This window comes from Leucopleurus acutus, assembly GCF_964270905.1.
Source record: "Leucopleurus acutus genome assembly, chromosome: 5".
Taxonomy (NCBI): domain Eukaryota; kingdom Metazoa; phylum Chordata; class Mammalia; order Artiodactyla; family Delphinidae; genus Leucopleurus; species Leucopleurus acutus.
Window position 1 is genome coordinate 95,682,091 of NC_139147.1, and position 23,552 is coordinate 95,705,642.

A 23,552-nucleotide genomic window follows, 5' to 3' on the forward strand; every position below is an offset into this window, starting at 1 on the left:
AACCTGCTCGGGAAATCAGAAGGTCTAGATCTGAGGGCCACCGTGCACCACCTGCCCGCCTGGGCGGCTCCCTAAGTCTCCCCAGAGCCCCACTTCCTAAGCTCTACGAAGAGGCTTCTAAGAAAGCTTGTTCCCACCACCAAAGTTGTTCTGAGGATTAACCAGGAAAATGGATGTAAAAGACCTGGCTTTGTCAACCGCCAAGAGCTAGACAGATCTCGCTTTCAACTGACTTGTCAAATCCAGGTTAAACGTGACTAATAGGCCCCACTTGCGCTTACGTTTGGAGAACTTTTCGTACTTACATGCTCATCCATTGTGGTCAGCTTTGCTCCCATCACTTCTCAGTATTCACTTTCACCCAGGGTGACCAGGCCAGTTTCACAGAAGCTGTGGCAGCTGGAGCCCAAATGCAGAAAAGCCACTGGTGGGTATGGTTACTCTTTGGGACCTCAGTAGTTTCTCCCAGGTGCTTTCAGACCAAAAAGGGGAAAAGGGAGATCAAGGGGAAACTGCAGAAGAGTCAGTGAGCAACAGAGCATTTGGGGAAATTCTGCTGAGAGTAGTATTTTGGCTGACGTTATCTTCCTTATTAGATGTAAGTTCTGTAACTTTCCTGTGCCTCAGTTTCCTCGTCTGTAGAACTAGAAATAACAGTAGCATTTACCTCCCAGGGCTATTGTAAGGATTAAATGAGTCAATTCATAGAAAGCCTTAGAATAGCAGCAACACTTAGAACATACTCAGTAAATATTAGTTGTTAGTATTGTTGGCGTGGGTACCTTTGGCTGAAGTCCGAGGTATAATTTCCAAAAGTTTACTCTTTTACATGCGGCGGTAAAACCTTCTTGAATTTATTAAACTAAATGTACCAACAGGTAAACTTTTATTCATACCTTGGGAAGAATATTTTTTTATAATACTGGTAGGGATTTGGTTATGTCATCAAGAGAAAAAAATATATCCAGTTTTTAAGTGGCTGGCTAGCAGATTAGTGTAGGGGCAAAGCACACCGGCTTTGAAGCTGTGGAGACCAAGGCTTAATCCTAGCTACGTGACCTAGAGCAAATTACTTGCCCTCTCTGACCCTCAGCTTCCTCACATACACGATCAAGATACTGTTTACTTGACAGAATTGTTATAGGGTAAATGTAGTCATAGGTACAGAAGGCTTGGCACAGTGCCTGACAGAAGAACAGACTGACATTGGTGGGTGAATATTTTATTGTTATTTTGCAACCGGTGGTTTCAACGTTGTTAGGATTTTTGTTTTGTTTTAAGGGTTTTCTGAATAGATGGCATCTCCCATTGCCTGTCTTCCTTCATTCTCTAAGGTACCTTCCCTGTTTACTTTTCCATCCCTTTTTGAGGGCTCTTCTCTGAGAGCCCTCTTGCTCTTGTCTTGCTGGGGTCTGCATCTACTGCCAACATAGCTAGCAGTCCTGGCCTTCCAGCACAGGGAGGCAGCCCATTCTTCTTCCTTCCGGATGCACCTCATCTTATAGGATCAGCTGCCACCGTGGAAGCTCTCCTCCTCCCAGCCAAGCCTCAGAGGACCCTCCCCTGGGGAAACTCTGCTTTTGGACGGATGCTCTCATCAGTATTTCTTGTTGTCACTTCCCACACTGGGTAATTATGATCCCGTCGTCGCCACCAGTGGCTGCATCGAGTCTCCCCTCCTACCAGCATCTAAACAAAACCCCTAAGAAGGTAGAGCTCTTGGGATGCCTGAAGAGTAAGCTTCTGGGCACCTGGGACACAGCACCTTGGGAGTGACCCTTTCTCCAGGAAGGTAGAAACAAGACAGTCAGGGGTATAGTAAGAGATTGCCTAGGTTTGAATCCCGGCTCTGCCACGTACTGCCTTTGTGATCTTGGGCAAGACATGACTTCTCTGTGCCTCCGTTTGCTCATGTATAAAATGGGAGAGTAACAGTTTCCAGGATTAAATGTTTCTACATACAAAGCACTTAGAATAGTAGCTGGCACTAAGTACCCGAATAATCAAGAAAAGAGTTGCCCATAAGAGGAGCAGCTTTCTTTCCCATCATCCGCCCGCTGTGGCCGCCCTTAGTCATTTCTTTTCCGGGTGAGGGCTCACAGCTGACTGCGGCCTGAGCAGGCAGGAGACGGGAATGCTGCGTTCCCACGCACAGGCCACACTCCCAGGCGCTCAGCTGGAAGAAAACACCGTGCACAAGAATAACTCTCCCATTTCAGGGCCTGGAGTGTTAATTCGCTGGCACTGCTGAGAAGCGGCCTTTAATTCACTTAATCATTAACTGTAGGCACCCTAATGAGTCCTGCGAGCGGCATCCGCCGGTCGGGGGCAGAGCAGCTCTTTCTTCCTGGATGCTGTTAGCGTTGGCACCAAGATTGAACGCTTACTAGCTGGGCTTTTTTTTTTTTTTAATAACATCTTTATTGGAGTATAATTGCTTTACAATGGTGTGTTAGTTTCAGCTTTATAACAAAGTGAATCAGCTATATGTATACATATATCCCCATATCCCCTCCCTCTTGCGTCTCCCTCCCACCTCCCTATCCCACCCCTCCAGGTGGTCACAAAGTACTGAGCTGATCTCCCTGTGCTAGCTGGGCTTTTGCTCTGTTATTTCAATGACTGAACAGAAATTATGAAACAGATGGGAGGCAAGCTGGCAAAGTGGATGCTTTTACTGTCCAGGGCAGGGCCTGCCCACGGCCTCTGACGAGGTCCACATCGGGCACGCGTGTAATTCACACACGTGCTTCAAGAGGTCGTGTGGTTTGCATGGATGTGTGGAACCCTGCTTCCCAGTGGATCCCAGAAAGGTTCCCTGTTCTAACTTACCTGCCATGCTTGCAGGAGTCTGGCTTTGTCCGCTTGGTCACCTGGGTCCTGTGATGGGAGGGGCTTCCTGCCCAGGTGAGGAGGTTGGGCTGAAATGCCTGTACTGCAGCCTAAAATGCTACTGGTATTTGAAATCCTTTTGCTCAGACCCCTTTCTACACTTTCAAGGACTGGGAAAGATATACTAGTATTTTATATTTATAGCATTTCATACTGGAAGAAAAAAAAAATCAGCATTAGGAAGTTTCTGGCCCTGGGTGTATCTAGGGCAGCTTAGGTGGATGACAGGGGTTGCTTTTAAGTGACAGTGAGGAATGGGCATTACGACTGCCTTCAGTTGTCCGGGGTCTTCATGGAATCTCTTTTATTACAACCAGTCTGCATCTCTTACGTTACACCATCATTATTCTTAGCTGTTCCCAACCATAGAACTACGATAACAAAATAGTTTCACAGAAAGTACTATTTCGCATGACATTTAAATTGAATTGTTTTTATTTCACTCTTGTTTTCTTCAGTCAATGAGCGGCTTCATGGAATTCTAGAGGTTGAGGAACATAAGAGACTTCAAAAGTGGTCTAAGCCAGTTCTTCTCTCAAAGCAAGAACCCCTTTGCCAATACTACTCACAGACATTTAACCTGTTTAACGTATTATCTCTGCTTATGCTTCTAGAGGCTTGAGGCAGCCTATTCTATTTTTGAACAACTCCTACTGTTAGAAAATGTATCCTGTTATTGATTCAAGTCCTTGTGCTATCCCTGCATTAATACAAATTATACCAAACAAAACTAAAATGCCTTCCACCTAAGCCCCAGAAATGGTTGAAGGCAATGATAGTGTTCTCGCCCAGATGTCACCAGTTCCTGCAACCTTGCTATATATGATGTAATTCAGCATCTTCACCATCATCCCAGATGTGTGGGAGTGGCCCTCGCTGTAGACATTGTATTGATAAACTGGTTTATAGTGGGCTTGTTTTCATAGGACTCAATGTGAAAGTCTCATATTGAGTCTTCAGAACGACGGCAGAAGGAGTTTGAGAGTTACATCTGCACTTGACTTTTACACTAACCTACAGAATCATAGGTGCTCAGGATGTCCATTGGGCCATCTTGCTCCTCTATATGATACCCAGGAAAACCAACCATTTTCCCCAGGGAAACTGCAGCTCAGAGATAAGCTCATAAGTACACTGACTAGCACCCAAAGCAGAGGCAGGACCAGAATTCTTCATGAAGCCTCCTCGCAGCTCAGCCTGTTTACAACTTTCTTTCCCCGTACTACCTGCATAAAGACCAGCTTGGCCCGCATTTACCCAGACAGTGCTTAGCCTTGGGGCTGCCTAGTGATCAGAAGTTGGCTAGGGAGCTCAAAAGAAGAGTCTCATTTAAGCTGTTAATTTTCTAGGAAAGCTCTGAACAGGTGGTTTATCTTTTTTTTTTTTCCTTGTTATTTACAGTTCCAGCTCATTTGTTTTTTTTAACATCTTTATTGGACGATAATTGCTTTACAATGGTGTGTTAATTTCTGCTGTATAACAAAGTGAATCGATATACGTATACATATGTTCCCACATCTCTTCCCTCTTGCGTCTGGATGGTTTATCTTTAATAGTGTAAAGTACGTGTAAAAAGGAAAGAATGAGGTATATCTAGCTGGTCTAGTTTTCTCAGTGGTTCTCTGATTACTGTCTCTGTGAGGAAAAGACAGGTAACAAAGTGAAGGTAGAGGGGGAAATGGCCACTTGAAAAAGCATTAATAAAACATCCTTCACTTTGTATATATAGACGTCTCAACCATAGATGTCTTTCAAATCCATAGAGGCAGCATGGCAAGAGCCAGATGCAGAGTCTCGTTCTGGCTTTGCACTTACCAACTGAGTGAACTTGGGTGAGATATTGGCCTGTGTGCGCCTCGGTTTCCTTATCTGTCAAGGGATAATGATGGCAGTACATGCCTAAAGGGTTGTGATAAGAACTAAATGAGTTACTATGAGCGAAGGGCTTAGGACAGCGCCTGGCATCATAGTAGGCACTACCCAACTGTTTGTTCTTATCAGGAATAATTATTATTCATTTTTGTGATTCTGATTACTTTGTAGTGAATTCAGAGGTGCCAGACTGCTTAACCATCATTCTCATTCTCGTCCTCCCTATAAAAAAAAGGCTTGGAATCCCAGTGTTAGTTGCAAGGAAACATACCCTTGCCCTGCAGTGGGTGGTATGCAATGGTCTTTCCAAAGCTGAAACGTTCACAGATGTTAAAATGGGCAAATGGGGTACCCAGAAGCTTGAATGCCTCTTGTCACAAGTATGGCTCCTGCAAAGCTTATACAGAACAGTCCTATTTAAGTGAGGGGGCATGTGTGCTGTGCGGGCGATTCGAGAGACCACGCTGGGGCCTTTCATTTTGAATGTCTTTGAACAGAGAGAGCCCCTGTGTCAAGGGGAAGGTTTGAGATACTTCCCAAGGAGCCTGACTTAATCCTGCACTGGCTGCTGTGCCGTCCTCTGGAGGCCCACTCTGGTCTTCCACAGTCAGTGGGGTCTCCTCTCACCACTTCCAGGAAGTCACCCAGGATGAAAAGAAGCAGAGGTCTCCAAGAGCAAGCCAGAATTCTGCTTCGCTTCCCTTCTCATTCTGAATTGTTAGTCGATTTTTGCTTTGCGATGTAGCATATTCTTGCTCAGACTCTTAGAATGAACAGACTTGTAAGATCGCCTAATCTTCCCCCTCATTGAAGGTTTGGGTTAAGGTGACTCATTCAAGGTCATACAACATTCACTCATTCACTAAACAAATATTTATTGAGACTGTGTGGTATGGTCTGCAGTGTTTGTATCGGTGGCAGGGCAGGACTGGAATCTAGTCTTACTATTTCTGATCCAGTGTTCTGTCCCTCAGGTCCTGTGGCCTCTCAGACCTACTCCCCTCCCCCAGTGATATGTCACTTTGCAGCTGTGGGATATTAATTCTCAGATGTGAGTGTTACCTTTGAGTCTGTATAATAGGAAACACAATGTGGGTAAAAGATAGAAGGGCCCAGAACCTTTACACAAAGGCAACTACCCTTGTTTTCCCCAAATCTACCAGAATGTTGTAAGAATCAAACTCAAATTCAACCTGAACATTCAGCAAGTCAAAAAAAGCAGCAGAGTATCCTATCTGGATTGGGTGCCTCTCCAATTGATAGAATACTCTGCCAGGTACTAGGGACTGGGGGGATAGTAGGGCACACAGTGCTCCCCCATTTTCCAGCCGTGTGACATGAAACAGTATACTTCTCTGAGCTTCAATCTGCTTATCTGTAAAATGGGAATGATAGCAATAAACTTCAGAGTCACATTGTGGAATTTAATGAACTGAAGCATGTAAGTCACCCAGCCCAGCAAATACCCGGCACACATAGACAGTGCCTGTTATGATGACTTGTATTCATTCCATGATTTCCCTCAACTTGTTATGTGGCCACTGACAAGGAATTGAACCTTCCTAAAAGTCTCTAAATGAGGGAAATAAAGAAAATGACATTTGCATCACCCCACAGGGCTAATGTGAGGCTCCAATTAGAATAATATAGAATGAAATACTTCTTTTGGTAAAAAACAAAACAAAACAAAAAGCAGAAAAAGAACACCATACACACAGATTACAACCCTGGGCTTTTTCCAAAGATCCTGTATCCTTAGAATGGTGGGTGAGCTGTACTTAGCCATATTTGCTCTGGTCCATGGTACAGAGTTTTAGATTAGATAGGAGATTGGGCTAAGTTTCCCTGTAGGTCCCAGCCAGTTCTAGACATGTTACTGTAGTTCAGTTTAACCACTTCTCCAACGAGAGGGTGTGGTAGCATCAGAGCAAATTGCTCCCCACTTCTGGGAAAATGACATTAACCACATGCTCAGCTGACAGACACAGAGGTGGCATCTTCATGAGTTTAAAGAACCAAATGACAAGTCTACAGTTTCTCGTTTATCTCCATTTTGATCTTCCCAAGGGAGATTTTGAGGTTTCAAAAGACATGGAGGGCCAAGCTATTGTTTGCCTGTGTATACTCTTCTTTATGACTTTTTTTCGTTCCAAAAAGATGCTTTAAGGTGGCTTACAAAGATTAATGCAGAAACTAAAAATAAAATAAACAAGAAAAATAAAGTAGAAAGGAACAATAAAGTTGAAGAGAAAGCAAGATGAAGCCAGGGTAGGGTCAGTTCATAGAACGCCTATACAATGTGGTGTCTGGGTGCCAGAGGTGGGTCCCCGTCTGACTCTGAAAGTCTTAGCAGCTAAGGAAACAGGCAGACTTGAATGGGTCAAGATTCATGTTGTCCGGATTAGAGTAGACCCATTGCTCAGGCAAGCTTTCCGAGATCATTGAAAACCCGTGCACTTGGGCTTCCCTGGTGGTGCAGTGGTTGAGAGTCCGCCTGCCGATGCAGGGGACGCGGGTTCGTGCCCCGGTCCGGGAAGATCCCACATGCCGCGGAGCGGCTGGGCCCGTGAGCCATGGCCGCTGAGCCTGCGCGTCCGGAGCCTGTGCTCCGCAATGGGAGAGGCCACAACAGTGAGAGGCCCGCGTACCGCAAAAAAAACCCGTGCACTCGCCTGGGAATGGTTGAATAGTGCTAGGAATAATGTCTGAGTTATTTATATGAATAAACTCAGCACTTCTTAGCTTTTTTCCACTCTTCTCATAATACTGTAAAATGCAATTCATGTTCTAACAGGTCATCAAAGTCACTTCTACGAGGCCAGAGCACCCTGGTGCAGTACACATCTTTCTACTGGTTAAACTTAATCCAAAAAGAACATTTAAAGGAATAAAAGGAAAGAAGGAGCAACTCCATGGCCTTTGTGATGAACACCCATGTGTATTATTTCTCACAACTTTAATGCAATTTGAATAGTTAAGGGCTAAGATAATATGCTCTTGACGAGCTGAAGGGGACAGGATTATTTCCTCCATTAAAATGAACATACTTGAAAGTACAGCCACACAGCCTTCACCTGGCCGTGGCCTGGGGGGAGCACCCACTGGGGAAGATAAAAACTGTCCTAAAAGAATCATTCTTTAGGAACACCAGTAGAAGGCAAAGGGACAAAAAGACCCCTTGATCTATTCCATAGATCAAGGCAACAATGATTTTAGCCTGGAAAAGTTTCATAGTAGGTATTATCAGTCATTCCCCAACCAGAAAAAAAATTAAGAAACTTGTAAGAACCTATTGAATGTCTAATTTTATGTGCTGTAATTTTTGGAGATGGCTCCAAGAAGTTGTGGATGAAAATGTACTTCGAGGGAGTTCAGTATATTTGGGGCGGGGGAGTGGGGAGTTCCTGCTAAGAGTTTAGAGTAGTTGGTTTAAGCTATTCTTTTGTGACAGAACCACTGTCATCTTTATGCGTAACTCAGTGACATTTAGACATTTTTTCTGAAAGTTCTTTCGGAATTATTTGCGCTGTGAGTTTTATCTTATTTTATTTATTTATTTATGCTTTTTTTTTTTGGCCACTCTGCGTGGCATATGGCATCTTAGTTCCCCGACCAGGTATCGAACCTGGGCCCCCTGCATTGGAAGCTTGGAGTCCTAATCACTGGACTGCCAGGGAAGTCCCTAGAAAAATTTTTATTTCTTCCCTTTTCTACTCCATCCAGCTTAGACTCCTATTCCCTTATTTTCTTTTCCTGCCTTTCTCTAAGATAGAAAATAAATCCCATGCCAGTGCCAATCGTGGGTGGCTCTCTTTTTAGAAAAACACTCCAAGCCTTGTCTATGCTCAGCATAAAAGAATATTCTGGGCCGGGAGGGCGTCAGAGGGTGAAGGGGTGGTCTGAGGTTCTGTGAGCCTTTCTCCCCTTCTCTTGCTACCCCATCTATAGTATATAAAACAACAAACATCAGTGGTACCAGGCCCTTTATGGGATATAGTGAGAGGTAAAAACCAGAGTAGAGCAGAGACCCTGCCCACGATCTAGATTGCAGAATAAATGAGACATTTCAAATAACCATAACATAAGGCATGGTATGCTATAAGCACTGATAGGAAGGGAAATGTACCCCCCTGCCGAAAAAAAATTAGGATGGTACTGAATTGTCTGCTTTTGCCGCAAGTTTCTTACTCGGTTCAATTGAACAAAATCTCTGCACCTGCCAGGTGCTAGGCGCCCCGTGAGGGGCTGGTGGGTCCAGTGGGGGTCAAGCACAGGCCTTGTCTCAGATTGCTACTTCTAGCAAGAGTCATCAGAGCTTTGTAAAGGTGTCTGCTTGAGGCCAGGGACTTGGTCTTTCTCTGACATGTTTTGCTATGTCCCCTCAAACAGTCCCACAGCCAGGAGGAGAGAGAGCAAACAATTTTCCTGGAAAGGTGATTAACACTGAGGCACAGCAGCGAGACATTGGCGAGGTGCCTTCCGCAAGGTTGGGGAAGTGATTTATTTTTCCAGCCTCACCACAGGAACCAAGGCCCTGGCAGATGCCTCCATGCCTTAGCAGCAGCTGATCCAGATGAGATCATTATTAATTACTAGTCACTTTAGAGTGTCTTTTTCAGAAACTGCAGAGTTCTTGGGAAGCCCAGACTCTCCTGAGTTGCAGTCAGCACTATGTACACCTTGCACAGGGACCTGAGTGGCCTGTAATTATAAAACAGTATCGATTCCTGGAAAGGGGGTTGAAAATGTACAAATCCTTCACATAAAAATCAGCTAAATCTTCAAAAGCCTTGATGATATTTTTTTCCTCAAGGAGACTGATGGTGGGAGTAAAAAACTTGAAATGTTAGCTAAATGAGGGCTGTTTCCTGCCAGGAGCCAGATCTGTACACATAATTATTTTATTCTCTGTGCTGACATTGATTCACTTTGGTTGAGTGTTGGAAATATCTCTGTTTTGGGTCTGTAATCCAAATTATTCAGTCAGTTCCTATGATGATGTTTTCTACTCGCATCTTCCTGTATTATTTTTCTGTAAAACAAATAATCACATGTCTGGAACTTGACTCATCCCTGCCCCCCAGCACACCCCTCATTCCCATCCCTAAACTTGTATATCACACCACCTGCCATGCTCCTGGGCCAGGAACTTCACTCACCACTCACCCTCACGCACCCCATAGTCACCAAATTCTGCCCGTTTTATTTTTGGCCTAATTCTAATTTCTGCTTCTAAGTTGGCGTCCACTACAGTCCTGTTGGAATGACTGGAAATCCGGATAGTTTTTCGTTTTTCTTCCTTTTGACTGCGTCTCAGCGTTACGAACATGGATTCTCCAGCTGCCTTTGCTTAGCTCATGGGTGCCCTGTCATTTTCTGTCTGGATCCATAGAATGGCCTCACATTGCATTTTCAGCTTCTAGTCCTGTCCATCCCGTGGTGGGTAGGAGCCCCCTTGAAAATGCAGGTTTGGTCATGGCATTTGATGGCATATAGACTTCCAGCGGCTCCCCACTGCCTACAATCTAAGATGGACAAACAATTCATCATCTGCAAGCGATAGACATTGAGCTTCAAAAGATGCAGTTTATCTCCCAAGTCTCAGAGACTGTTGGAAGAGAGCGGGTCTGGAGGATTGCAGGCACCAGCCACATCAGGAAGGCCACCTCATTCGTGGGCTTCTTTGGCTCTTTGACTATCTGTGGTTGGTTTAGCTGGGCTTGGGACAGAGAGTTTTTGTCCTAGAAAGCTGTTTCCCAGGTTTTATAGAGCTGACTTCTCAGTGAGATACGGTCACAGCCCATTTTATTTTGGATACCTCATGCTTCCTCAGCAAGGCAGTGAGGTGCTGTTGAGACTGTTACAGGGGAATGGACCCTCTGATCGGCCCCTCCAAACCTTGTATTTGAGGAAGAAGAAATCCTAGTGCCAGTACGGGGCTCCAACACAAAGGGCCTGCAACATTTCTCAAAAGAGGCACTACTGGCGTGTGGTACGGGGAAACACTTTGTAATGTGTGAGTGTCCCACACATGCCAGATGCTCCTAGGATTGGGGAATGGTACCATCCCTACCTAGGAAACCTTGGCTCCAGTCACTACTCCTAAGACATTCTCCTTACTGAGAATATAATGGAGGACTGGATTAATTATGACCTGTCACTCCTGTTGCCTCTTCATCTTCTGTATTAATTGAGTTCAGACTGGAGTCACATTGCCTGTCTTTGAAATCAAGCTCCACCGCTTACTGAGTATGACCTTGAATGTGGGCATGACCTCGGACAACTACTTAATCTCTCTGTGCCTCTGTTTTCTCATTTAAAATAGGAGACAGTAGTATTAATTACATCTACCTGAAAAGATTTTTGTGCAGATGAAATGGGATAAAGCATGAAAGGTGCTTGCCATGACGTCCACTTTCAGAGGCATAATGATAGTATGAGATGATGGTGGCTCCTGAGCTTAACATCGTACTCGAGTGACAAGTTGAAATTGACACTTAAAAGTGACTGCCCCAAAACAGAAAGGCAGCAGGGTCTATCAGAAAGTGGAGTGACCAGGTGGGAGTCAGTAGATTCTGTTTTGCCCACAGTCACAGTTACTGTGCAGCCTTGAACACGTCACTTCCCTTCTCTGGTGTTTGCTTTCTTTTTTCTTTTCTTTCTTTTTTTTTTTTTTTTTTTTTTTTTTTGCAGTACACGGGCCTCTCACTGTTGTGGCCTCTCCCGCTGCAGAGCACAGGCTCCAGACGTGCAGGCTCAGCGGCCATGGCTTACGGGCCCAGCCGCTCCGCGGCGTGTGGGATCTTCCCGGACCAGGGCACGAACCCATGTCCCCTGCATTGGCAGGCGGACTCTCAACCACTGCTCCACCAGGGAAGCCCCTGGTGTTTGCTTTCTTGATCTGTGATACATTTGCCCTACGTGGTGTCCAAAAGACTGAATGGCATGAACATTGCGAATGTACTTTAAAGCCTGTAACATCTCACAAACAGTTTGATGATATATAATAAGTAACTGATTATACATCGGTGTTCTACCTACCCCTGATTTGGAAACCCTCCTCAGCCAGCTGGGAGGACGCATTGAATGGGAACTTCTTGGGAGACGTATAAACCTGGGGAGCCCACCTGCGTGGTAAACACCGAATTGCTCTCTATCAGCCCATCCTGGCCAATGCGTCCCCCAGTGGCATAGGCGAGGAGCCCTCAGGCATGCAGGCATGTCGTTAAGAGCTCACAACCACGGTCCTGCGGCTCTCCCTGCTGGCTTCCCAACACCCTTCGCCACTGCCCGTTCCCTTCACGGTTGTCTGCTTGTCGCCCCACAGCAACAAAGGCGAGAGAAGGAGCTGCGGAAGCAGCAGGAGAGGGAGCAGCGGCGGCACTACGAGGAACAGATGCGCCGGGAGGAGGAGAGGAGACGCGCGGAGCACGAGCAGGTACAGCTGGGGCCCCACAGGCGGCCCCACGGGAGCGCCAGCACCAAGCGCCTCTGGGCTGTGGGTCACCTGCTCTTGGGTCTGCTCAGGTTAAGCAGGTTTTTACTCTTTCTCAAGCAACTATTCTCACCTATTCAAAAAGTCAAACGCACAACCTTGGCAAAGCCCACTCATTCAACCTGGCTTCCTCCCCAGGCCGAAGTCCCCTGACGCACCTGGATCTCGTGATTTTCCCAACCCTGGGCATCTACTTTGAAAGTAGCACTGGAGTGTGATAAACAAGACAAGTGCTCCCGTTTCATGGCTTCAGAAGAGCTTTTCTACTCAGGCAACCCTGGTCTCCAGGACTTGGAGCCGTCGATGCGGGCCCTTTCTCTCTTTGTTAGAATCCCATTCTGACAGTGCAGTGGAACTGCAAGATGGTTCCGTTACAAAGGCAGTGCGTGATGGCATTCAACCATTATTTTACCCCTGCTGCTTGCACAGGAGCCTCTGAACTTTATAGCATTGTTAATTTCAGGTAGCCCCTAGAGAGGGAACCTGTCATGAAAAGTTTTTAAACAGAGCTCGGTTCTCCAAACCAAAGAGTAACTAACAGCAAAGCACTGAGCCATCTCAGTCCGCTGCAGTTGCAGGTAGAGGGCTTGTGCGTTTGACTGCATTGAAACGCTTTTGCTTCGGTGCGGGGTACCTTTCCTGTTTAGCGAGGAGGCGTCTGGGTATTTTTTCCCCTCCTTCCTTCCACACTTCACTTGGCAGCTCTTGTCACCTTTGAAATTACCGGTTCTTTTTCTCTCTTTCTTTCTCTCGTTGTGTTCCCCTGAATTCTCTGCCACCTACCTCTCCAGGAGTACATCAGGCGACAGTTAGAGGAGGAGCAGAGACAGTTAGAGATCTTGCAGCAGCAGCTACTGCATGAACAAGCTCTACTTCTGGTAATGGGAAAGCCAAGCCAGCTGACCTGCTCTGTGTTCATCGCACGAGCGCGCGCGCGCGTGTGTGTGTGTGTGTGTGTGTGTGTGTGTGTGTGTGTGTGTGTGTGTGTGGTCTCCTCTAACTGCCAGTCAGGAAGGAGGGGATCCTCCAAGCCTCATGGACCTGGAAAATCTCCTAAAACTTAATTCGTTTCCTGACCCAGTGTGCTGAGTCAATGTGTTTAATATACTTGTTATGCATTCTTTATTAACTCCAGCTATTTGTGAAACTTTAACATGAATCCAGCCTTATTATAAGTTCAGACTGTTTTTGAGACCCACTGTGTTTATTGCAGAGTAATGTTTGAGGTCATTTGCAACATGCTGGAATACAATCACAGCAAAGCGCTCCTCTTCCGTAAGAACCCGCTCAGCTCTGTAGTCATATTTCATTTGCAGACTATTAGTTTTACCCTTACGATGGGAACATTTTGTGTTCCCTGCTCAGACGGCTTCCACTTGAAGTACTTTTTATTATTATTACTGCACTGCTCTCCAAATGAGCTTCTTGGTGTATCTTTTTTTTTTTAACTGAACTTTTTATCCAGTGGCACTGTGATATTTTTTTAGCCTGTACGTGGTTTTTGCTAATGGTTTCGTTGGTCCAAGTTTTGTTAAACAAAAGATGATTTAGACAGTATCTTTAGGTACTTATTTCGTTTTGTACTTAATTGTACATGTTTGAACGATTTAATTACTAAACCAGGAAGTGGACGGTTCCTTATAGGGGTTGCGTGCTGACCACCCAAATGTCCTCATTATTGCCACTTTCTTGGTTACAGTTCACCAAGGGCAAGTCACTTTGCAAAGGGTGGTATTCTGCAGGGGTTGCCGTTAAAACAGTAGTGTTTTCATTAAATGCCACATTCTGTGCAGACGCTAACCCAAGGCTGTAGTTCATCTCTATGGCACATCCTGATGTCCTCTTGTGGTTCTGTTGGTATTAAGGTCCTTTGTTATTTATCATCTCTTTTGGTTCCATTGCATGCTTCACTGGTACTGGCCAATGGTTTCCGTATGGTGATCTAGCCTTTTCTTCGTTCTCCTTTCCTGATCTGGACAGGAATATAAGCGCAAACAGTTGGAAGAACAGAGACAAGCAGAAAGACTACAGAGACAGCTAAAGCAAGAGAGAGACTACTTGGTTTCCCTTCAGCATCAGCGGCAGGAGCAGAGGCCTGTGGAGAAGAAGCCACTGTACCATTACAAAGAAGGGATGAGTCCTAGTGAGAAACCAGCGTGGGCCAAGGAGGTAAGTCAGCAGGCAAGTACAGCCTGTACCTGTGCTGTATTGGAGAAATTGGCCATAATGTGTTTCTCCAGTAAAACAGAGAGTTAAACTAGTGCTACAAGGTTGAAAAATAATTCATTATGAGACACACATGCTTTGCTTTGGGAAGAACTGTAACATTATTTCTCTACCTTAATCCATTTGTTCTTCTTTTTGTAAGTAACAACAGGAAGTAGAAAATCCTTTTCCTTATTGGAATCCAATTGAGTTTGTGGCAGGAGGATTTTTAGTGACTTTTTCATGGAAGAATATGACTTAAGACTTAAGGAATTCTAGGTAGGATCATTTCCTATCCATACCTAGACCCTAAAAGTGATCATTAGTATTGTCACTAACATTCCATGCTCTGTAGTAACAGTGAACACACAGTTGGACCCAGACTTGTGATTGTGGTTCACTTACCGGGTCAGAGGTCATTTATATTTCTTTTGCAAATACTTTCAAAGTAGTGGTCCTTCATTTGCTCAACTACTAGACTAAGAAAGAATTTTCAGGAACTTGACTCTGTGATGAGCTATTTAAAAATCTCATTAAAAATTATTTGAATAGTAGGAAAAAAAGGGTGGTAACCAAACAAGTAAGGCAAACAAACAAAATAATAATTCTCTCCAAGATCAACAACCCTTCTAGGAAGTCACTGTGTCATCTCATATGCCTGACACCCTGGTTTTCAGTTCTGTCATTAATGTGGCAACTAATGATTTCCTTTATTTTCTTGTGAGCATAACTAGTCATTTGAAAGGGTGATTTATATTACTCTGCATTTTCTTCTAGTATCTTCAGATATTTATAGCTAGAGCTTATTTCAAGTTATCTAGACTACCATATTACCAGAACCCGATTTTTTACGTAAGATCCTATTTGTATAATTTTTAATTTTCTGCTCTGTCTTACATATGTATAGAAAATGCTTGAAATTATGTTGTCCTAATGTTAATAATGGCTGTTTATGGGAAGTAGAAACTATAGAGTTTTTTTCTTTAAACTTTTTAATACTTTTATGTATTATGTTTTATGTATTTATGTTTAAATCCTTTATAATGATTTTATACTATTTTTACAAAACTAATAACCTTGAAAACTTAAAAACTAAATCTGTAGAGAAAAGTCATTCAGTGTCAAGAACGTTTTTCATCACTTTCCCTTAGAGTCTATGAATGCGATTTGTATTTACCTATGTCTGTAACAACTGCCTCTTTCTCCCAGGTCAGTAATTCAATTTTGTGATCTTACTCCCAGGCACAGTGCCAACCCCTTAATAACCCCCCTGTTCTTCCAGCTAAGCACAATCACTATGCTGTTCAACAGCAGCTGATGTGGTTCCTGGCTAGCAGAGATGTGTCACCTTCCTCCACTGCTAAACCATCCTTTAGCCACATCAAGTTGAAACCCTCAGCTAAGCCATACTCACAGCTCATGATCATGGCAGGTATTGAGAGGCAGAGAAACTAGCCTCTCCTAAGCTAATGCCAGTAGCACCTGCAGAAATTAATGATTCCAGATCAAGACCCCTGTTTGAGCATCGCTCATGGAAGAAAGGTGGACCAGCTTATCCTATTAGACTTGGTCTTGAAGAGCAACTGAAGCCTCAGCGAGCCTCAAGGACCACAGTGAGATCAACGAAGCGATCTCGCTCCCAAAGATGTAGCCCAGCTCGAGAGTCAGGACTTAAGGTCATTTGTGTGTCCTCTCCCAGCATCTCCAAAGTGATGAGCCCCCAGTTGTCCATTACAGCAAGTAAGGAGGGCCTTAGAGACTCATGTGTACCTCGGGGCAGGAGGGGCATGAATTCATGCATCCGTACAAGTACCTCGACTCCTCTAAGAAGTGCTGCATCACTAAATGACCTCTCTTTGATGCATGACCACCTGACCTTCAGTGCTCCCAGCCCCAAGCATGAGTTTAGGAAAGGGACGCCAACAGATCCCATTGGAGAAGACCATAATACCTTGCAGAGCATACCAGAATTTCTTCTGTCCCTTGTGCAGCTCCCTCATGCACAAATGTACCAGAAAAGGGGGGGGAACATAAAGCAGTTTCCACTTCCTTCTTTCCACCTCTACCCAGCATGTTTTGATTTGAACTTAAACATTTTGACTTCATTATTTTCTAATTACTATTTGTCCTCATCATTAAATTTCCTGGCCTGTCCTCTCTCTTCAGAACTAATTCACAGTTCCCAAGCTTTCAGAAGCCATGCCGTTCCTGGGGGCAAATCTTTGCAGATATCATCAGGGCAGTTTTGTAGACCTCTTAATTCCCCTGTGCTTCTCAGCCAGGCTCCTAGCAGTAAAGGAAACATAGCCAGTGGGAGTGCAGACAGCATGGCTGTGTCATCAAGCACACCCGATGTGAGGTTCCCGGGCCATCCTAAGTCTGGGCCACCTCTGGTGGGTGACATCTTCCAAGGTCCCTGGCTTCCTGACAGCTGGAGTTCTTCCTTTGGGCTTCATGGACTTTTAGACATGTGGGAACATTCTTTTAGGATTTTAGATTTAATCCTATCCTCCTGGGTGTGTTTAACATAATCCAGCTTCCAACTAACCACCTATCCATGAACCAGTTCCCAAGTCTTAGAGTGGGTATTCATATTTTAGAAGAAAGATGAAACATTTAGATGATAGAATGAGTGACGGTGCTAAATTGGGGATTGGAGCAACTGGTACACAAATAAGTACAAATAGTTGTCTGCTTTAGTTTAATTCATCATTTTTTTAACACTCACGTCTTAAAATGGGAATAAAAATGAGTGTGAGAATCCTTATTTTCCTGATCTCTCAATGATTCTAATCAGCAATGTATGAACTTTTCTTCTAGAGCTTTATTTACAGGTTTCTTTTTTTATAGTAGGAGGTAGATGGGGTTGAAAGTAGCCAGACAGTGAAATACATTTCAAGACTTTAGATATGGACAGAATTTCTAGCTCAGCAGTATCTTAATTATCAACCAATAAAAAGAACCTGGGTTAAACTCTCTTTTGGAGGTAGAATAAAAGGTACCATTTTCTTTTTCAAAGGCATCCTCTGCGAGGATATAATTTGAAAATATCCTCACCAGGGATGGGTAGGCAGCAGCTATACCATGGTCTCCTGTGATAGAGGGTCTGGGCTTTTTTGCCCCATATGCCACTGAAGACACCACCTGGCCATCTTCCACCCACAGCAGCCTCTTCTGTAATCTGCTCCCATATTTGTTTCCTAACTCAGCTCTATACCTTCTCATCAAGGTGGTTTTTCCTTCTTTGATTACTTTTCCATCCACTTACTTTTCCTTATTTCCAATCGACATTTTTTTCATTAGCAGTGTAATATTGTTATAATGTTTCATCCTCCGTGTTTTCGTTGCTTCATTTTGTGAAACATAAATCATCACATTTCTCATTTCCTTTCTTATTAATCTGTCAGTTGTAGTAAGAACAAATGAAAATACTTGGTTATTGGCAAATCTTGAGCTCTTCTCTCTCTCCTTTTACTGAGTTTTCTAGTTGTCCTAAATGTTACATTGACTTTGATTTTCAGATTTCAGCCAGAAAGGACCATTAATGTCTCCATTAAAAGGAGGAGTGGGGGGCATTCTCACCCCTTTCAAATTCTCTGCCGTTTCTAGATTGGAAAGGAAGTCAAATTTGTTTTGTGAAAACATCAATATGATATTCTGTTAAACATCAGCAAAATTTGAAGGTTTTTTTTTTCCCCACTGGCATTTTTTGAAAGATGGATATTCCTTTTCTTATAATGCCCTTTCTTTCTAATGGTACAGATTCCTGTTTCTTATAATGGCCTGTGATTGTCTCGGCCTGGCAATAATTTTTTTTTAATTTTCACCAGCACACAGCAGTGACAGAATGCTCTGTCTACATGAGTGTTGCATGAGATGCCATTTTAATATTTTTTTAACACTTCATCGTGTTCTTTCTCTCTGATGCATGCCAGTCATCTGGCCATGGTTTTATTTGGCAAATGACGGGCCAAGATGTCTCTTTATATCCCATCAGCCCATTGGACTTTGAAATCCTTGTACATAAGAACTCTTCTCCACTTGTTTTCTCTGCTCTACACTGATGGTTTTTTATATGAATTATTTTATATATGAGGTCCCATATTACTATTTAGAGAGTTTATGGCTCTTTTCCTGTCTTTCCTCAGTTTCTGCTTATCTCTCTTAAGATTTAACATGAGAGAGACCTGACAGGAAATAGGAAAGAGCTTGTTTGAGTTCAAGTTCTTCCACTTACAGTCTTTGTGACCTGGAAGTCTCACAGTCTTCCTGAGGTGCAGCCTCCCCACCTGTACTTCCTGTCTCAAGGTTGCGAGGATCCTGGGCAACCATGTATGTGAATGTGCCATTGAAACTGTAGGCGCTGTACAAATGCAAATGAAATACATGATTCAACATATTTCTATTTTGCTCCCAAGGCCATTGTTGCCCACAAGGAATAAGTGTTTTGCCTCTGTTGTTTCTGGTTGGGATTTCACATGAGCAGTTCACATGCATCTCCCATCCCTTCCACTTACCTTTCCCTGGTGATAGATACACACTTTTTAATTTCCCATCTCAGCTTGCCAAAGATTTGCCTCATTACTTTTAAGTTATGTGCTCCATTCACATGAGGATCTGTACTTTTCTGTGCAATCAGTGGTTAGGAGTAGATCTTGGAAAACTAGTCCAGGCCCTTATCTTTAGACGAGATTACATTTTAAGCATTCCCTATGAATGAGAGCCTCCCCTGTCCTCAAAGGTGCCCCAGAGAAGGGAGAGCACCAGTCTTCCTCAGCAGCCGTCTGCCCATGTGGTTTTGCCAAAAGGCAGCGTGACTCAGCTCTTCATGTGCCCAGTGAGTGCAGGGTCAGAGTACCTAACGAGGACTTAAAAATCATTGGACTTCTTTCTCTTCCTCCAACATTGCCAGTAAAGACAAAAATCAAATTGTTTTGTCCAGTTGGGGAAAAAATATTCCCATACGATTGTGTTCAATTCACCACGTATTAGCTCTTAAGGCAGGCCTTCTAAGAGCTTCATAAACCCCACAGACCCTACAGTCATATAAAGTATTATTAAAATGCACCCATGTGACATAGTAAATATATTTTGTTGTCAACATTTAAAAAATTACTTCTATAATTTTGTTTTGAAGTTCCCTCTCAGCAGCTATCATTCATGATTGCTAAGTGAGACACTGGAAGCTATAAATTGTTCTCAAATGTACAAAACAATTTAACAGTTGACATTGATATAATGTTTACACTTATACATGTTTCAATGTATTTTTATTTATTTTGAAATTTTTTCAAATCCTGTAATTGACGTGTTTCTTTTCGGTCGTCTGTATTCATGCAACTTTTATATATCTCAAAGGCCTTAGACATCACTCTCAGTACCCAGTGGATACCACAGTCCTGCCTGGAGCAGAATTTTATTTCTGAGACCACAGTTATTTTTTCTTTCTCCCCGTAATGCTGTAATAAATAGTATAGCATTTCTGTGGAAGTTATCCAAACCTCTCCAAAGTTATTTTAGTTTTGATGTTAAAATGATCCTTTTAATAAGAAGAAAACCTGATTCTATAGTAAAATTGATCAGTCTCTCCTAGTATTGTTCTCTGTATTTATTGATAATCCCGTCAAGTGTGACATCCTTTGTTATAAATGTCTTGTTGTTATGGTCTAGCACCTTGACACTGTTTATCTGATGCTACTAGAACACTCTTTTTTGGTGGTACTTAAGATATTCTACAACTCCTTGGCAGCAGGAGGTTGGAGCAAAGGCTCAGCTAATTTTTTTTTTTTACTATCATAAAAGGCAGACTGAAACATATCTTGATTGTAAGCCAGTTTTTAATCACAAAATATTCTTAATCTGGGGGAAAACACCTTCTTTTTTGTCTCACTCACTGTTCAGTTAGTAGCCATAAGATGTGATGAATCAGGAGACAGGCCTTTGCCCAGTAGCAAAATAAGCAGAAGGGCCAGCTTCCCCTCTGTCCATTTGAAACTGTTATTTGGATGTTTAATTCGATATATTTGCTCCAATACCCTTTGGTGCAAAAGCAACAGGCAGCATTATTCTTCCTAAAGACTTTAGGACCAGATTTTCTTGAGACAAAGTAGCCGGATGCCTCATTGTTACACCTGTCACATAGATTTTCAAATTTCTTTGGACAAACTTCAACCCGGGAAATTTCACCACATTGGACTTATCCTGAAATAATCTGCTGAGTATAACAATAGATTATTCACACCATATATTTATGATGGCACAAACGGAAACATAGTCATGGTAGGATTTAGTATTTAACTTAGAGAAGGCATAGCAAATGTTACTAGAAGTACATTAGTGATAGCTACACTTGACTAATCAAACCCATTAACTGCCTGTGAAAATTAGCACCCCACTTTGTGCCCCATTCATTTCTAACAACAGCTTTAGGGCCTGTGTGGCCCACGGTCCTATTGGAGACAAAGGTGCTGCCTTTACTGGAGCCTTGTTACTGGCAGTTGCCGAAAAAATTCTTTATCTCAAATATAATTTCTTTGTTCAAGATGGAGTCTTGGGGGACAGACTTTTATTTTTAATGTGCTGTTTCTGAATGTGGGTTTAAAACAGTCTGAGGATATTTTACAGCTAAAAAAACAATAATAGCAAGTACTCTTCACTCCCTTACAATATTTGGTTCCTAAATGTCAGGTAATAAGTGGCAATAGTTTGGATAGCCAGGTATTTATCTGAAAATGAGTCCAAACCTCTTGGATTCCTGACCTCAGACAGCAATGGTTTGGATGGTGAGAGTTCAGATAGTGAGGGGTACTTATACATGTGATTTATCTATTTAATGATCTTCCCTGGAAATAAGAAAATGGTTAATATTTGACTAATTCCAGTCATCTGGAAATAGTCACCTTCTTTTCAAAGAGTCTAGTATTTGGAAAAGCAATACCTTGCGTGCCTTGGTCTCAGTTTATCTGTGGTTGTCTTTGCAGGACTTTCTCTTCTTTGTGGTCTTATCTCAAGTCAGGCTTTGTTATTTCCTTTTGCTCAATGCAATAATAGCCCATTGTTGCTGATGTAATACTTTGCACACATACACATACAAAGTATACATGTTCTGGTTTATATTCCTGGCTTTTTGCAGCTAATCTTATTTGGTATGTGGTAAGCTTCTGGGACGTGGAATTTCAAAACCAAAGTCAACTAGATGCCAGTTGTATGTACCCTGCACAGCCACGGTCAGGGAAGAGGTGTTCAAATTACCGCTAAGTAGAGGCAAGAGGGTGGTTTTCTACACTATGGCACATGTTAACATGTTAACATGTTTGTAGTTGATTTGAGAGTTTTAAAAACAGACCTATTTTGTGTATGAGACTGAGTCTGCCTCTAGGAAGATTCAAAATAAAGTAGGGAGGATGGGAAAGAATAGCTCTTTTGAATTTTCCTTTCAAATCAGGAAGTAAAATAGATTAAAAAAAGCTCTTCGCTGAGACATACAAATATGTCTTGAGGACCTGCATGTGGGTTCCATGACAGGCTCTTGCAACACAAAGATAGTGAGTCGGCAGAAGAGAGTTACGGGTCATCAGGGTAGGGTGCATTGCCCCCGTGAATTTGGAAATTACAGCTGTCAAATTGACCCTAAAGAAATAAAGGGCAGGACAAGGTGGACCTGGAAGAAAAGTGCTAAACCTCTTAAAGCTGTCGAAGATTTTAAATCATGTCTTGCAGTGTACATTTTGTTTATCTAAAATTTCCTTTAATTTGTCCTCTGCCACAGTCTGTCTGCAGCAAATAAGTTACCAAGGGTAACTTTTGCCTGTAAAGAGAGCCTTCCCTGTAAAGCACTTCTGATCAGTTATCCCCTCTGGGCTGAGAGAGACTCTGCAGAAAGGGAATGACGAGGAAATGAAGTGTCCAGAAAGGAGAGAGGGTTGGAGGAGGGAGAGGAGAGGAGGAGTAGCAAGAATGAGTGCCATGTGTGGAGAAACAGGCAGGAGGAGGGTAGAGGGAGGTAGTGGAGCCCAGGCTGGAATGGAAAGAAGGCGCTGGGACAGTGTATTCTAGAGAGCCGGGAGAGACACCCGAAAAGGAAGGGAGAAAAAGAGAGAAAAAGAAAATGATACGGGAAGTCAGTTTAAGATGGGCCAGGGCTTCCCTGGTGACGCAGTGGTTGAGAATCCGCCTGCCGATGCAGGGGACACGGGTTCGTGCCCCGGTCCGGGAAGATCCCACGTGCCGCGGAGCGGCTGGGCCCGTGGGCCATGGCCGCTGAGCCTGCGCGTCCAGAGCCTGTGCTCCACAACGGGAGAGGCCACAACAGTGAGAGGCCCATGTACCGCAAAAATAAATAAATAAAAAATAAGACAGGCCATGCTTATTGAGTCAGAGTCCCACTTGCCCATGAGTAGGGCATGTGAAGAAATCAATGGCGGTGAGTACGCTCAGCTCATCCTCCTGCCAGCCCTCCTGTGTTCTTTCCTGCCCTGTCCCATGAGTCAGCTCAAAGCAGTTTTCTATTTTCCCCAAGCAATCGTAATGCCCGCCGTAGTTACCTGTCTCCCTCACTGACCCCTGGCTTTGTGACCGATTAGCAGGACGGTGTTCCAACTAACGCACGGTAAACTCTTAAGCAGATCCCTAATTCCCAGCCAATGGAATAGCACGAGATAATGGGTGATGGAAGGATGATGGCTTAAGTGTTCTGTGAGTTCTTCACACTAGTATTTACTCTCACAGAAAGAGCTTTTTGCAAATTTCTGATGCAGAGCAGATAGGGAGAGCTTCAGCTTTCTAAAGTGATTTGATCAGAGGGATACAAAATGGCTGTGCAGGTGACTACAGAAAATCGTAACTAGGAAGTAAATCAGCTTCCATCCATTGAGGTACTCTTTTTTCTTTCTTTCTTTCTTTTTTCATTTTTTGGCTTCTAGGTAGAAGAACGGTCAAGGCTCAACCGGCAGAGTTCACCTGCCATGCCTCACAAGGTTGCCAACAGGATATCAGACCCCAACCTGCCCCCACGGTCGGAGTCCTTCAGCATCAGTGGGGTTCAGCCTGCTCGGACACCCCCCATGCTCAGACCAGTAGATCCCCAGGT

At 43.6% G+C, this 23,552-nt stretch overlaps 1 protein-coding gene across 4 annotated transcripts in view; it reads left to right on the forward strand.

Moving 5' to 3' along the window:
- The window catches only part of TNIK (TRAF2 and NCK interacting kinase), a 414,490-nt gene that overhangs the window by 323,733 nt on the left and 67,205 nt on the right, over nt 1-23,552 (forward strand). For 2 of the 4 annotated variants that reach the window (XM_082840052.1, XM_082840054.1), the window contains 3 exons: nt 12,092-12,202; nt 14,240-14,428; nt 23,386-23,550. In XM_082840052.1, the coding sequence (XP_082696178.1) occupies nt 12,092-12,202; nt 14,240-14,428; nt 23,386-23,550 (465 nt within the window). The remainder of the gene's footprint in view (nt 1-12,091; nt 12,203-14,239; nt 14,429-23,385; nt 23,551-23,552) is intronic. The other 2 variants (XM_082840053.1, XM_082840055.1) reach the window with 1 other exon arrangement.